This window comes from Tamandua tetradactyla, chromosome 5, assembly GCF_023851605.1.
Source record: "Tamandua tetradactyla isolate mTamTet1 chromosome 5, mTamTet1.pri, whole genome shotgun sequence".
NCBI classification, from domain to species: domain Eukaryota; kingdom Metazoa; phylum Chordata; class Mammalia; order Pilosa; family Myrmecophagidae; genus Tamandua; species Tamandua tetradactyla.
The window spans coordinates 115,366,154-115,383,434 of NC_135331.1; the positions used below are offsets into that span (position 1 = coordinate 115,366,154).

General features: G+C 34.0%; 1 protein-coding gene and 1 non-coding gene across 28 annotated transcripts in view; both read right to left on the reverse strand.

Annotated features, from left to right (window-relative positions):
* The window catches only part of DST (dystonin), a 512,816-nt gene that overhangs the window by 43,867 nt on the left and 451,668 nt on the right, over positions 1–17,281 (reverse strand). For all 27 annotated transcript variants that reach the window (XM_077162141.1, XM_077162131.1, XM_077162146.1 and 24 more), the window contains 8 exons: positions 15,286–15,504; positions 11,689–11,892; positions 8,946–9,177; positions 6,432–6,658; positions 4,934–5,056; positions 4,701–4,802; positions 2,352–2,453; positions 236–409 (listed from right to left, as the gene is read on the reverse strand). In XM_077162141.1, coding sequence (XP_077018256.1) covers positions 236–409; positions 2,352–2,453; positions 4,701–4,802; positions 4,934–5,056; positions 6,432–6,658; positions 8,946–9,177; positions 11,689–11,892; positions 15,286–15,504 — 1,383 coding nt within the window. The remainder of the gene's footprint in view (positions 1–235; positions 410–2,351; positions 2,454–4,700; positions 4,803–4,933; positions 5,057–6,431; positions 6,659–8,945; positions 9,178–11,688; positions 11,893–15,285; positions 15,505–17,281) is intronic.
* Positions 51–153, reverse strand: LOC143685416 (U6 spliceosomal RNA). Its single transcript, XR_013176646.1, has one exon. It is a non-coding gene; the product is annotated as a U6 spliceosomal RNA (small nuclear RNA).

A 17,281-nucleotide genomic window follows, 5' to 3' on the forward strand; every position in this document is an offset into this window, starting at 1 on the left:
GTTATTTATGTTCACTATGTTGTGCTACCAACACAACCATCCATTACCAAGAAAATATGGAATGATTCATGAATTCGTGTGTCATTTTTGCCTGGGGACATGCTAATCCCTAAATCATTCCAATTTTAGTATATATGCTGTAAAGGTGAGCATCCAACATTAATTTTTAATAACTATTTACATTAACATATGATATTGAAAATTTGTAATTTCTTACAAAAGTCTTGGTAGTTACCTGTCTGTTGATAATTCTTTCATCCAGGCTATCCCATATCAATTTCAGTTCCATTAATGGGTCTTGAACAGTGTGCTTGTCACTCTCTTCTGTGACTTTCTTCAGCAAAAGTTCTGCTTGATGGTTCAGTCTTTCCATTTCTATCTGCTGTTGATAGGCCTCTGACTTAAATTGCTATTAAAAAAAGGAAATGCTATAAATTAGTAATCTTAAAAAAATTCTATGGGTCATATTTGTATTCTAACTTACACTTCTTATACGGAGAAAGTGAAGAGGAATAAAAATTGAATACAGAGTTTATTAATTAAAAATTATAGACAAAAAAGGAAGGGACACCTTTTCTCTTTTCAATACTTTCTGATGGAAAGATGTTAAATTCATAATTATTTATATTCCATTCTTGTATTCTAAATGAAAAATGAACTAATTTCAAGACTGAACTTCTTTCAAAGTATAATTACATGGATTTGATAATTGAGCTTTGAAATAGTAGGGAATAAATAAAATATATATTGACTTTTATGAAACTCAGAAAAAGCTAATGCTAAGAAATTCAACTTAATATTTTTTGCTCTAAAACATACACACATCTTGCATCCACAAGATGCAAGGCTAATTTTATGCTGTGCTCTGCACATTAATATTATTATTCTTACAGCTCACCCACACCTCAGACAGAGTAATAATTTCCTTTTCCTAAGTTATTGTGATATATACTTAAATCTCAGCTTTGCCAATTAACAGGTTAGCAAATAGTTGCTTATAACAGGAAACTGCTTTGTAAAATACCCTATTGATTTTAATCTGCAATAATAAATAATTAATGGCTAAGCACTCCCTCAATTTTTCCAAACAGATGAAAATAATAAAAAATAGTAACTAACGTATACTGAACACTTGCTATGTGCAAGGTACTCTCAATAAATTTATAGGGAAAATATTTTATTTTGAGTTAAGCCAAGGACACAGAGGTGATACCAGGTAAATAATTTGCCCAATGTCACTTGGCTAGTAATTGGATAGGTTGAGATCTAAACTCAGGCAACCTGATTTCAGTGAGCACTGCTAACCAGTTTGTATATGAAAACCAGTGAGATATCTTTAAGTTTCCAGAATAAATTCTCCTCCACATCTGTAACTGTACGTAAAGTATATCTGTTGGACACATTATCAGATGAAGTAAAAAATATTATAATTTAAGGATGGTAACAGTAAAATTCTCAAAAAGAAAAAAAAAAGGTTTCCAAATGAAATAATCTATGTCATATGTATGGATGAAGATGTTACAATTTTAAAGCCAGATAGTAATATCATGTAAAAATCTAGTGGCGGTCAATGAAGATGATAAGATGTCTTTGTGGATTGTGACTTAAAATTAGAAAGGAAATGGCTTATCCCACTTTGATAAATGAAGATTTCATAGAGGAAAGAGTTTAGTTATTTTCACAGCTGGAGATCAGAAGCCGCAAATGCAAAAATCATAGGGCAAAGCAGATGGGAAAACAACAAACATTTACAAAATAAACACTAATTTTGGGAAACATTATTATACCATGCATATGTCTTTACCCTGTTAGACTAAATAAATTACTCAGATAATACTGAAGAAAATTTAAATGTTGCTGTATGTGTATTGGTAACAATATACTATAGAATAAAAAAAAGCAAGTTAGAAAAGAAATCCTTATAGTATGATCAACCTATTTGTAAAAATGATATGTAAATACACCTCATAAGCCATCCTGCCCCAACATAAGGAGATTTGAAAGGCTATAAATCAAATGTTAAGTCATTGCCTCTGGATACATAACATTTTGGGTGGTTTTAAAATTTTTTTTTCTTTTTGTCTATTTGTATTTTCTAATTTTTCAATAATGAACATGTATTGATTTAATAACAAAACAACTAATATTTTATTTCATTTACTTAATAAGCATCAATATGCTGCTTGCTATATATCAGGCACTATTCTCAGTGCTCTTCAATAATAAATCTGTTTCATAATGAAAATGTAATATTTTAATTACATAAAAAATAATTTGTGTAAAGAATCTGTATAACAAGAATTTAAAAATGCAAGGAAGTCTTTGCTAAATTAGTTAACCCCAATCCATACCTTTAGCTCTTCAATCTGCTGCTTGACAGTTTCAAGATCTGTTCCGATTGGTGACATGGAAGCTAATTTACCACCTGCAATATCTACCCAGTCGAATATTGCCTATAAAACACATCAGTACGTGTGTTAGTATTATAATAGTACATTTGAACTTGCTACATCTCAAGAGCACAATCATAAATCTACAAAGATATTATGGAATGAGCCCATGTTATAGGAAATTAACAGGGTTCACCTAAATACGTAAGTGCAGCCACATACAACCAGAAATGGTTGTCCCAAATATGAAATAGAAGTAGCTTCCAATTCTGTATCCAATTTTGCAAAAGTAATTCTTTTCTGAATACACCTTAGAATATAAGAACTTAAACACAAGTCTATTTAAAAATATTTTTATAAACTCAATCATATTGAAATAAAATACTCTATGCTCCTTCATGCCTGTCTAAAAGGCAGCCAGTATAAATAATGAAAGAAAAGGTTAAAATCTATCTGATTATTAAAACAAGCATGAAGTTTATTGTTTAGCACTTAAGCAAAATAACTGGGTTAACTAACCCTTAGCTGTTACTTGGATTAGCGCTGAAATCTTGCACATAAAAATGACTAGTATTTAGATCATTATTCTGAATTGCAACAAAGAACTTCAGAGCTTCCTCTTTTTCTTATTCCTTTTAGGTAATATAAATATCCTAAAAAGTCTCAGCTCACATTTTTTCAGGTTCTGAATACATAACAAAATTATTTCACACTTTAATCATGCTGCAAGACCATATAGCAAGGAAAAAAAAGCCTAGCTCATTTAAGTTATCAACAGGAAACCCTGACTGACAATGAACTTCAGCAATAAACTGGAAAATAAAGTTTATCTTATTTTACAATCAAACCTTGAAACCTCCCTTGGTTCTGGAATTTTCAACATCTAGCCACAGCTATTTAATAAAACAAGCTGCCCTTCATTCCCACAGGTGATGCTGCTAAAACATGATCAACAGGACCTATGATTTGTGTTATTCTCCTAATAGTGCCATGAGACTCAGTCATGGTGTCTTGTCTGTGACCTCCCCTCCTATAGTTAATAGCTCCTGACATCAAATGGCTGCACATGATGGTGCTGCCATCTTCAGTCATGGAAGAGAGCAAAGCAACCAAATGACCTACTGAAGCTAAGTGAAAACTCATGACCTGGCCTCAGAGACAGAGGACTGGAGCACATTTTAGTTACAGGCATTATATTAATCGATACCTAACTAATAAATACTTATTACTCTCATTAAAATAAAAGGGGAGGGGTGGGCCACGGTGGCTCAGCAGGCAGAGATCATGACTGCCATGCCAGAGACCTGGGTTCGTTTCCCGGTGCCTGTCCATGCAAAAAACAAATAAATAAAACTAAAAGGGAGGCTTATAATGAGGTTTTGTTTGTAGTGAAATTTTTTTCATATATGTCCATAGTTCAAAACATTTCTCAGTTGGCACAAAGCCTGCCTTGTGATATTTATTTTACAAATATAGAAATGCAGTGGCATAACCAAAAAGGAAAAGATGTTCTCATGTGAGCTTTAAAAAAAATATTTGCTTGGTGTTATGGAAATACTCAGAACTTTTTTTCCATATGGTAGGAGAGATGAGAGATTAAACTCTTGCCAGCTTGTTAGGAAATGGAACAAACTTAAGAAGGTAGGGAGAGAAATATGCCTAAGTTGGTCTCAATTGACAAGAGAAATTTAATAGTTAAAAAAAACAACAACCTAGAAATCAATATTAAACTGAATGAGAATGCTTAAGAGTTGTGAAAAACAACTACCTAAAATAAATTATATATAGGGAAAATTAAAACAAAAAACACTTTTCACACAGCAGATTATGACCTAACAAAACAGAAATCTATTTTAGTGCTTGAAGAACACTGGCTTCAAATCAAGTTCCTTTACTTCTGACTTTAGTTAAACTTGGTGATATTTATAGACCGTGTTTACTTCCTTTCATCTTAGTCCACTCAACTTTAGAACAGAACTCAGTTTTAGCTCCATTTTACTGTCTGGTACTAAGCCATTTATGAAAAGTACTGAGTGGGAACATTTATTTTCACTTAAAAAATATCTCCTTTTTCAACATAAATTTCACTGAACGCGTGTGTATGTTTATATATGTATATAAATCTACACATTTCTGTAGTATCAGAAATACATTCTAAATGGCAAAACAAGAATTGCAGGAATAGATTAGTTCACGATTGCATTTACACTTCAGTCCCGAGGTGGTGCCAATGTGCAGATCTGTGGAAATGAATTAGCATAACTCCTCTCCTTCCTGCTAAAACCCACAGACACACTGTCATCTCCTCACCTGCAATCCATCCTGGTACTGAACAGCACCCTGCATCGCCTCATCAAGTCTGTCAACCCGGTCTTTCCAAGCTTTATTCAGAGAATCCCACGCCAAATTTAACTACAATATAAACATTAGAACTCTTTTAGTATTTCTGTCATATGGTAATTTCTCAAGTATGTCTATCAAATACATTTAACTAAGTAAAAATAAAGGTATTCTGATAAAAATAAAAACTATGGCACTTGTACCTCATCTATGCTCTTCTTGACGAGGGGTTTATCGGGTTCTCCACATGCAGTGATGAGCTCAGAACCTAGATTGATCACTATATCCAGTTCTTCCTGGAGTCCATCTATTTCTTCCCTTATGGCCTAGAACAAGAAAACGGCAGCTTTGAAATTTTAAGCAAAATCACAATGAAACTAAAAAAATGTACACAAAGATATTAGTGGTAGTTATTTCTATAAGGTGAGTTTATGGTCAATTTTTATTTTCTTCTGTTTTTGAAGTTGCTGCAATAAATATTAAAATTTGTCTACAAGAAAAGAGAACAGAAGGAGTATTTTTAAAGGAGAAAACAGTATCCTTGAAATGAGTAACAATTACCAAACAATTATTATAAAGATAGCATTTAAGACATAATTCTGTGTAACAAATAGCAGAACAAATTTTTAAAAATCTCAACAATATGAAACGTGTAGAAAAATATTTTGCTTTTCAAACCAACTAGTTTGCCAATATACATTTAAAATATATTTAAGTAGTTAACAGATTTAGGATAATATAACCTTGAATGTACATTTTATGTCATTATCCTTACACCTTTAAGGTACAAAAACAAAACAAATTATTACAACAGAAATGTGATATTTTACTTTTGCATTTAATTTCTTGGCTAAATATACTTATTCCCTCAACAAACGGTTCATAAGCATGAACAAGTTCTAAACTAGGATGCATTGAGGATACAAAGAAAAATAGATACAACCAGTGCCCTCAAGGAGCTCACAGTCCATTAGTAAAGGCAGAGGCATGAGCAATGATAAATTATATTATGTGTAGGGTCCTTTCCAAGAGGAAAGTGCTATGGGAACACAGATGGACTAACTCTGCCATACAGGAAAATAATTCACAAGGGAGGTAATAATCCATCTGAACCTTGAAGTTTAAGTGGAATTTTATCAGATTAGTGGCTATAAGGACATTCTAGCATCAGGCAATAAAATATGCAAAGGTACAGAAGCTAGAAAGAACATAGCAATTTTGGGAAATTTTTATTTTCTAGTTCATAGAAGAGAAGGAGCTAGTGTGAAGAAGCAGTAGAAAAATGATTTTAGAAAACTATGCATGGGCTAAGCTGGGATGTAAAAGGTTGCATATCCTGTTCTGTGGAGTTTGCACTTTATTCAGTAGACAATGGATACCTCTGAGGGGTTTAAGCAGTGATTCAATAATGGCAGATCTAGAGAAACAACTGACATCAAGGTTTTAAGGCCTCCCAGGAAAGGGACTCTGCAGGCAGGGATACCACGTTTGGATGACTTTGGAAGTCAGAAGAAGAGATGAGCCCTGAAATAAGGCAGAAGTAGTGAGGCTGCAGAAAAATGTTTTTTAAATATACCCTTTACAAGTGAAATGTATGGGTATGCCCAAACATATCACTGTGCATACTATTTTTGGAACCAAAAATACATTTTTATTATACCACAACGTATTATTTAACTTAAAATGAGATTTTCTGCTTACCTCTGCTGCTTCTTGCTGCTGTTTTACTACTGAGGGATCAATTCCAGGATCCTCTAGGTCCCGGATGAAATCTTGTGTATCTTTAGTGGTAACTACCAACGACATATGATCACACCAGAACTTTTCTGCTAGTTCCATCACGTCCAGTAGTTTGGCTTCCCTTTCTTCTACCAATGTATGAATATTCTCCCAAATGAAAACCATTTGGTCAAGCTTATCCTGAACAGCTATGGAGTAAAACAACACCAACAAAGCTATATGTTAGCCCCAACTTAGCAATAAAAACAGAATGACTTTGTTCACACAGAATGCAGTGATCCAAATTGCTAAGTACCTAAAATTAGACCAAATTTTCACTGACCCCATCCTAGTGTGTATCATTGGACCCAAGAGCCTGTCTCATAGGCTCTTCCTGAAATAAGTGGATGCTCAAAGCTAAGTGAGCTCAAGATTGATCCATGAGGTTTTCAAAGTTACCAAGGTTGGACTTAATCCCAAGGTAAAAAAACCACCTCAGTATATACTTCAATTTTGTTCTCCTGATTAAGAATGAAGTTGTCATTTCAGTGTCAGGAATATTAAAACTACAGGATGTGTATTTTTGGCATACTTCTAGAATACCCACCCTTATCACAAAGTTCTACTAACCTATGCCTTTGCTCTTCCTTTTTCAAAACTTTAATTTTAAATACTTCCAAACTTAGAGCATAGTTACAGATAATACAAACCCCATACAGAGAAAACATATCTCTATCCCTACAGATACCAAGATCCACCAATTTTAACATTTCATCAAATTTTCTGTATCATTCTATCCAATACTTTATCAATCCATCTATTTATCCATCTGTCTATTTATCAACCCATTTTCTGAATACTTTAATGTAAGTTGTATACCATTATGCTCCTTGAGCACTTAATATTGCCATGTATATTTCCTAAAACAAGGACATTCACCTATGTATGTATCCATCTTAAGTATAGTTCTCAAGTTCAAGAAATGTAACATTGATATAAAACTTAAAGTCTGTATTCCAATTTTTTCATATGTCCCAGTAATGTCCTTTTGAGTCTTTTCTCCTCCCTTGTTAGATCTCATCCAGGATCATGCATAGCCTTCAATTATCAGTGTCTCTTTAGTTGCTCTTTTTTTAATGGTAGGACCATCCATAAACATTAACTTTTCCATTTTAACCACTCCAACAACTCAGTGGGATTAATCACATTCATATATGTTGTGGTATCCTGACCACCTTCCATTGTTAAAACTTTCCTATCTCACTACACCATTTTTTTTTAAACATGGGCAGGCACTGGGACTCGAACCCAGGTCACCAGCATAACAGGTGAGAACTCTGCCACTGAGCCACCGTCACACTGCCCATCACTACACCCCTTTTAGTTTAACTCTCTGTCCCTTCTACTCCCCACCCCTGGCAACCTGTTCTCTAATTTGTGTCTCTACGAACTTGCATATTCTCTTTGTAGTTTACAAAGGGTCTTAAATTATAACACCCTAAATCTATAACAATCCAGTTTGCTTTGATATTAGCTTAGCAATAGAATACAAAAATTATGTTCCTATAACCCTTCATTCATCCTTAGCTTTATGAAGGTCTTTTCACAAATTACATATTTATACATTGAGTCTAAAACCACTGATTTATCACTACATTTTTAAAAATTTATCATTACATTTTATACATTTGCCTTTTATGTCCTGTAGGAAGGGAAAAGTGAAGTAACAAACCAAAAATACAATAGTACTGGTATTTATATTTATCCCTGTGTTACCCTTACTGGAGATTCTGATTTTTTCACATGGCTTTGATCTATTGTCTATTGTCCTTTCAACCTGCAGAACACTCTTTAACATCTCCTGTAGGGCAGGCCTAGTGGTGACAGACTTCCTCAGATTTTGCTTCTCTGGGAATGTCCTATTCTGTCCCTCACTTTTGAAAGACAGCTTTGCCAGATATAAAATTCTCGGTTGGCATTTTTTTGTGTTCAGCACTTTAAATATGTCATCCCACTGCCTTCTTGCCTCCACGGTTTCTGATGAGAAATCGGCACTAACATGCCAAAAGGATTTTGGTCCCCAGATTACTTCTCTAAGATGGCTGACCACGGCTGTGGTTGCCATTAATATAGCTATTTGTTCAACTATGCTTTATGTAAGAAGACAGGTTAGTTTATAATGGTGAAAAAAAAAAAAAACCCTAGATTTGGTCATATTATCATTATGCTTTAGCCAATTGGTTTAAATGGCCTGGATAACACATGTTTTTTTTCATATGATGACACATTTTGTATTTAACCAATTGATTTCACAAACATAGGAAGTTGTTAACAAGGGATTTATGTACACAGTCCTTCAACCACATATTTCTATCATATTTGTAAAACCTTTCCTAAGATCTTGGAGTTTGTTATTCAATTTGATGTTAGTAAACAGCATGGACATTTGGAATTGCTTTAAAAGGTTTGATTGTTTCCTTATTTCAAAATTATTACCTTTGGCAGATAGGTCTTTATCAGTGCCCCCAGATCGAGCAATCATTTCCTCTCCCCTCTGTTTTAGAGTTTCATACAATGGTTGTAGCTTTTCCATGTCCACTGACACATTTTTATTTTCACTGATCTGCTCCTTAATCTTTTCGACCTCAGCAGAGATGGATGGAGGCTGCCTCAAACGCTCCACGATGCGTTCCAGGCTCTCAAGAATCTGATCTATCTTGTCATGGAACTAGAAGTAAAACACAGGGATCATTTATAGGGAAATTATCAGTAGCAACAAATGTGGAATGTAAGTGAAAAGATATCCATTTAATGTCACAATTAAGAGCTAAATCTTGGCCCTTTTACCAATATATACACCCAAAGAGTTAGATCCAGCTTGCGTTTGAAGACATTCCTAAGTTCACGACTTGCATGTACCTTTCTGCTTCACACTGCCTACGCAGACCAGACTTAATTTCTTATAAGTAATTGAGGGTTTTCATTAAGAAATTGTATGTTTTAATGTATAATTAGGCAATCTGGAAGCACTGTCCAACTTAATGCTTCATTTTATCATAATTCAAATTAATTAAAGAAATTGTTCAATAAACTTGGTATTTCACTATTAAAATGATTGTTTTCATAATTTTTACTGATTATTTTGGCATAAAATAAAAAAGTTTCATTACTAAATGTGACATATATATATATATATATGAATGGATCTATTTCTATCTGTTAATTTAAAACATTACAGGCTGTAAGAATAATCTAGTTTTGACTAGATCAAAGGGATTCCCTTATGTTATACATTTCCTGAACTGAAAAATGCTAAAAAATTTAACAATAACAAAAAGCCTTCCCTGTGTCAAATGAGAAGTCTGTATTCATGGTGAAAACACAATCAGAACTTCCTACTATATCAGACCAAAGGAAGCGAGGTTTATGTTATCCAAAATCTAAATTTTCTGTAGAATATAATCTATTTCTACCTTTCTGGACAGCTCATGTAAACAACACTATAAACACATGGATCCCAGAGTGCGAATGAAGGTTTGTAATTCTGTATAGCTTAAAGTAATTCCCAAATACATCCCAGAGAATGCTGAGCAGACAATTCAGAAATATTGGCAAAGTCCACTGCGGGGCGGAAGAAAAAATATGGAACTATTAAGCTTTGCCACTAGAGAAACCCCTGACATTAGGGGGTCTCAGACATTATGGACTCCCAAATCAATAGGCCAAGCCATTGATCTTGAGGCTTGCTCTTGTAAAGCTCATTTCTATAGCAGAGAAGCTACCTATAATTATGCCTAAGAGTTACTTTCAGAAAACCTCTTGTTGCTCAGATGCAGTAACTCTCTCTCTCTCTTTCTAAGCCCAACTCTGCAAGTAAACGTAATACCCTATCCCCTGTGTGGGACATGACATCCAGGGGTAAAAGTCTCCCTGGCAACATGGGACATGAACATGGCCCTGGCACGTGACAGGCACTGTGGGATCGACAATGCCTTTCTGACCAAAAGGGGGAGAAGAAATGTAACAAAATAAGGTTATCAGTTTCTAAGAGAGTTCAAATAGAGTCAAGAAGCTACTCTGGAGGCTACTCTTATGCTACTTTAGCTTAGATATTGCTAATTAGCAGGGTTTGCCAGACCTTAACCAAAATCATTCCTGTCAACCCTAAAGAATAACTAGGGCTTTATGTGAGATTCTACAAAAGTTTCACACACTAAAATTACTTTCCAGAAAAACTACAACTTCCAGATGGGTTGCTAGGCCAGGTAAGTTCTGAAACCTTGAGAGGCCAGCCTCTCCAGACATCAACTAGTTCCATATTCCTATCTTGTATTATGGACACCATTTTTCAACATGAAAAAGTTAGAATGGGCATAGCCCAAATCCTAAAGATTAGGAGAAGGATCAAAGAAGAAGGAGGAGTGATAAGAAGAAGACAGAATTTAACAAATGAATTATGACTGCTGAATCATTACAGTGAGACTTTTTTTTTCAGTCTCCAGTGTCTTGGAGCAGCTAAAAGGAAAAACTTAAAATTGTAGAACTGTAACCCATATCAACCTGTTCTAACTACTTGCTACAATGCACTTTGAAATATATTGTTTTTTTGTATATATGTCATATTTCACAATAAAAAATGTTTAAAAAAATGCCATCAGAAGAGCATCTATGATGCATGAGAGAATTTAAAAGTTTTGTTTGTAAAAGGTACTACTAAGACAATTAAGCAAAGCTATAAAAACTTGTTCATTCATAGATTATACACTACCCTCAAAATTAAAGGAAACATCACATGGGATTACAGAAAATAGAAATGTAATGTCAGTGTATCTAAGGATAATAATCAGTGAAACTGAAAATATGCAGATAATTTCAAAATTTAACTTTTTGAAAAAATACACCTTCAAAAGAAGAAAACTGGTTTCCAAATTTACAATTTTTTTCCATTTTTTCCAGGCTATTATTCACAGCTTTCATTTTTTCCTTTGGGGAGTGTCTTATTATTTAACATAATTATACTTTCTAAGACAATGAAATTATTTTTATTGAATCTATAAACAGGAGGAGGAATATAAAGACTGGATGCAAGCAAACATCACCTCCAAAAAACAAAGACATCAGTACCCAGTGCTAATGCCGCAAAATAATCATTAGTTGAAATTTGAGAAATCCAGGAAAATTCCTCTCCATACTTTGCTATTTGGAAGAATCCAATTATATTTCCAGTGTAAATTATTACCTGAGTAGACTGAGAAATGGCTTCATCCAATGCCACAGCTCGCTTTTTGACATCTTCTTTAATTTGACTGTAAAGGGTGTCAGCTGCCACGTACTTCTCTTGGATAGAAAAGCCTTCTCCCGGGCTCAATTCCAGTAACTGTGGCCCAGTTTTGTTCATCTTATCTATATGAGGCTTGTGTTCAGCTATCAACTCTCGCAGTTGCTACAACAAACCAAACAGCTTCTCAGTATCTTAGGCTGAACCCTCCATATTACAGCTGTCTACACCCCAATGCATCCAGCTGGCAAGAGACTCCAAACAAATACCCTCCCCATCACAAAGCATTTAACAATTGATGGCTCATGCAACTCTTTGCCAGGAAGAGATGGCCCTGTCACAAAGATTAAACAACAGTCAGGTCATGCAAAAGCCCCTTTAAGTGTATACCCAAAAATGATGGTTGAGTGAAATAGTGAATCACAGTTCATATATATATTTCATACCAAGGGCAGTACATTTTGATAAGAGCATTAGCTAAAGGTCATGTGGCATAAAATAATTCTTAAGTCCCAACCTAAAGAGACCAAGCCTTAATTATCAGTGTTCTTTTCTACACAGTCATGATACTTAGACAAATCGTATCAAAAGAAGGGAGGGAGGAAGAGTGGGAAAAAAGGAGCAAAGGAATGAAGGAGTAAGGAAGGAAGGAAGGGAGGAAGGAAGGAAAGAAAAGGATAGATGGAGAAAAGGAAAAGAAAGATAAAAATTCAGTAGATGGCAGACACAATGCTGAAAGAAAAAATCATAAAGGGAAGTAGGGTGAGGTAAGCCCACACCAATATTGAATATATACAAACATTTGACATTATTTATCAAATATGTAGGTATGGGTCTATTCTGTGTGTGTGTATATATATATATATATATATATATATATACATGACCTATAAACATACATGAATGACTATTTCTATTTGTTAATTAAAAATGCTAAAGGCTGTAAGAATAATCAAATCTGTCAATTACACAGTTACATACTGAACATTTATTTGTGAGGTATATTTAAGGAAAATGAGTGACATAAATATTTTGTATCATTTTGTCATCCTATTAAGAAATACAATGATATTTATACTAATTAGTGGGAGTAGAATCCAAGAGCAGCCCTTTCCCTCTACGACTGATTATGTGCTGGGAGCCAGAATAAAGTTGGAACATCCCAAGACCTCCACTAAGCAATTATTCCTGAGCCATATCCAAAACCATTTCCACATTTGCCTGCAGGTTTCTCTGAAGGTAGTCTTTATGTAGTACTGAGTAACCTTCCATTTGGACCAGATTATTGATTAGGCTCCCTAATCAACAGATCCTTGTCCTCACCAGAAGGTATGTCTCCAAACTTTTTGCTATCTAGTCCCGAACAAAAGCTTCTCTAACAAAAATTGTATTCAGGAAAGAGAGTCTGGAGATATGCTATCAATCGTTTCATGGAAATACTTAAATTGTTATCCTTCATCAAGAAGAATCATCAGGAAGTCCACAAACCTATATTCTTATTGAAATGTCCACTAAAATCAGTCATATGAATTATTTTGAGAAATTGTTAAGCAAATTGTGTATATGATTTCATTACTTATTTGTATGTAATACGATTTCTGAAGTTCATCTGAAAGTTGCCTTTTGGAAAGAGGCTCAATAAAAGCAAATTAAATAAAAAAGTGGAGGGGAGGTGTCTAATCCTACATGAGGATATGGTAGGGTCATATCTATAACCTAGCTCCTATATGATCCAGATTGAGATTTCTTTTTTGTGTTTTCATATAATTTGCTCCTATCTTCATGCTGCTTTGCAGAATGAAGGTGGTAATAATAATACCTGCAAATACACAATCTCATAGATGTTACACATATCAATCGTTTTCAATATTTTATAATACATGGTTGGAAAACAAGGTTACACTAAGCTTTCAAGAGATTCCTACATGAAATGAGAGATTTCTTGAGATATCTGGAGTTTAGGTAGATACTATCTGTGCATCAACACTATGAAACACCTTAGCTTGGGGAGTAGTAAGATGAATCTTTTATAAGACCATTCCATGACACAGAAAAGTGTTAGATGTCTCCTTGGGCATGTGTGCGCCTGGTATAAGGACCCAAGTGGAGGTAGTTTTTGCCTCACATGTGACAAAATGATTCCTGGCAACACACTGTCACAGGAGTCCACTCAAACTGAAGATAATGAGTGTGACTCTAAGATATCTATTACTCAGTAACACCTTCCTCAGTTTTGAAATTTTAGTTTAATAATGAGCTTTCCTGAACTATTTACTTTTTTTTTTTTTGGTGGGGGAAGATGTATGGTTTAGGAATCGAACCCGGGTCTTTTGCATGGCAGACAAGAATTCAACCACTGAGCTGCCCTTGCACCGCCCTCCATACTATTTAGATGCTGTACTAGAAAGAACAAGTATTCAACATCACCTAGGACCTGAAGAAATCCAAGAAAATGTTTTATACTGAAAATTATTCAGTGGGTAGGAATTAGGATTTCTGCCACAAGCAGACCTTTACACTAAAATTAAATTTAATTTCTGCATAGTTCGTCTTTCCCTTGCTGAATGATTTAGATAGAACTCCATAAAATTTCTGTTTTGCATTAAAGCATTGTTTAAAGCTGTTTCTAAACAAGTACTTCAGTAAGATACTAAACAATACAATTGAACAGTACATTAAAAAGTAACAAACACAATTGATAAATAAGTCACATATTTCAAGCAGTGATGTAATATACCCCAAGTTAAACTTCACACACACACATACACACAGAACACACAATGATTACATCTTCTATGTACAATGTCTACAGATCTAGGAGAGCAACCAGGTTCACAAAATCCCCAAATAACAAGAACTCCAGATATTTTTCTGACAATCTTGAACCCTCTCTCATCCAAACCTTTGCAATTTTAAGCTACAGTAAAATCTAGGTGGCTGCTGAAAAGAGGACTTCATAATGCCATTTTATATGTTCAAAACAATATATCTGCAACTGTAAATATATAACTTGTCTACCCCATGTACATAAATGTATAAAAACAATTTTCCTTATACTTTGGCATTTTTCCTTTTCATAGAGTTAGCTATTTCGACATTTAGTATACTGTACATTTTCTTCAGGCTCAATGGCCAAGTCTGTATGATATATCTTCATATATTTCTACTCATTATTTACATTCTACATGACAATTAACCACTACGTATTAAGTATAAAGCTCAGATAACATGTGTAAATTGAAAGCACTTCAAGAGCTTATTACTCCAATATTTTAAAATGGGAATTTTGTTATTCTCTCCAGAGGGTTTATATTGCATACCATTAAAAAAAAGCTGTAGTGTAACTGACATATACAATGTGTTCTACCCATATGTGTCTTCTCACTAACACTGGACAATAAGTAAGCAACTATGATACAAGTAGACTGTGTTAACTAGAATACAGTATTATTAAAATGTCTTAATCATGTAAAGTATCTAACAACATGAAAAATTACCATGAAAATCAAGATTCTATCTTACTGGGGAAGACAACATTTTCTATTATACTGAGCTTACCCGGTGTTCTTCCTGCTGTTGTCTTAGAGTTTCATATTCAAGAGCCGGTGCAGGAAGCTGAGAAATGATTCTTTCTGTTTCTGTTAGCCATGGCCAAAGTTCTTCATATGTTTCCCAAAACTGGTTAACCAAGGACTGTGCTCGTTCCAGCTGTAGATACCTCTCTGAGTTTATCTGGCAGATGGCATCATAGTCCTTCAATACCTTGTCCAGTTTTTTCTAGATAACCAGATAATGAAATGTGTTTGGTCATGGAGCAAACATCCCCCCAGGAGGACATATCCCTTTCCTTCACAGCATGCCAAGCACATGGAGTAGGCACACAAAAAATATGTGCAATTAATAAATCAATAAACTCTATCTAGGCTTTAATTACTTCTAGCTATAAAAGAAGTTCATTTTAAATTAAAGAAAGTCCTCAAATTTTTATGAACAAAATCTTGAGCTCTCCAAACATCACAAGCAAAATTTTCCAGCCATGCTCAAAATACCATCTACTTCTAGGTTAGAAAACAAGTCCAGTGTGAGTCTAGCAATATTTTCTTTACTTTCTGGGGGAAATAATAAATACCTTTTACAAGTGAAACTGCTAGTAAATATTATTTACATATATTAGAATCAAAGTAAAACATGATTTTATGGGGGCAGTCAAGATGCTCTAGATAATGGTATAAATTCACATCAAAAACTAGTATCAGAAGATAAAATACAATAGAAAACCCAAGATACTACAGAATGGCACAGATATTATTTCATGATGATCTGAAGAGAATGAACACATTTCCCAATGCATAGCAACTTTTTCTGGAAGTCACCCACTCAATTTTTGCATTAAATAAACATTGCTGACTTGAGTGAATGTTGAACATCTGTTCAGTTTCACCTATTAAAAAATCTATTATGGGTATGAAGTTGTTTCAGGGTCTGTGAGGCATAAAAGCCCAAGTAAGGTACAGGCAAACCATTAAGTAGTATAAGTCAATTCTAAATCTGGGTTCAATAATATGGATACTATTTTATTTAGAAATCCATTTATAATAGTCATAAAAACAGGAAAAACTGACAAAGTGATACTGAGAGACTATAGAAGTCTCATTTACTAATGATGATGATGATGCTAATGAGAAAGGTTATTATTTTATCCACATCTTATAAATGAAGAAAACATGGCATGAAGACGTGAAATAAATTGCCCAAGATCACACAACTAGCATAGCAAGGCCAGGTTCAAATCTAGGGAATCTAGATTTGAAATCTAAATTTGAAATCTAAATTTCTTTTAGAAATTTGATGTTTATTTTTCATGTCAGAATCTTTGCAAAAATAATGAAGGAAAGATTCAATTTTAAACATTTATGGAGTTAAAATATAAGATAAAGAACCAATGTACAGCATGGTATACCTTAAAAGCAATGCAAGCTCTTTAAAATGCAATCTTAGGTATACATACCAGTATAATTTTTTGCTATAGGATTTTTCCTGCCAGAAGCATTAATGTACATTAATATCTTTAGGCTACAAAGATGTCTGAATATGGATTAAAAACCAAACAGTTTTACATGTGAATGGTTTTCTATCAATTTAAAGGCTTATCAAACTGGAACCTTCCTTAATTATTCAGCTTATATAGATTACTGCAACTTTATATGGAATGGATCACAGCATTAGAGAGAACCACATGTATCCTTGGTTTGCCTTGGTTCAAGGGACCCAAATATTCCTGAAGCATATAAATAATAATGACAAATATAATAATACTTTATACTGCTAATAATGGTAATAACATACAGCTAACATTAATTGAATGTTTAATGTATGCCAGTTATCCACATTCAATCCTTAACTGCTTTCATGCCTATTAAAAAAGATTGTCCTCACAGTGATTTCCTTAAGGAATATTCCTTTCACTGCTATTCTGCAAGTTTGAAAAATGCCTTATTTAAAACCAATGATTAGCTACTTAAATAGTAGCTGTGGATAAAGGAAAAGTGCTTTT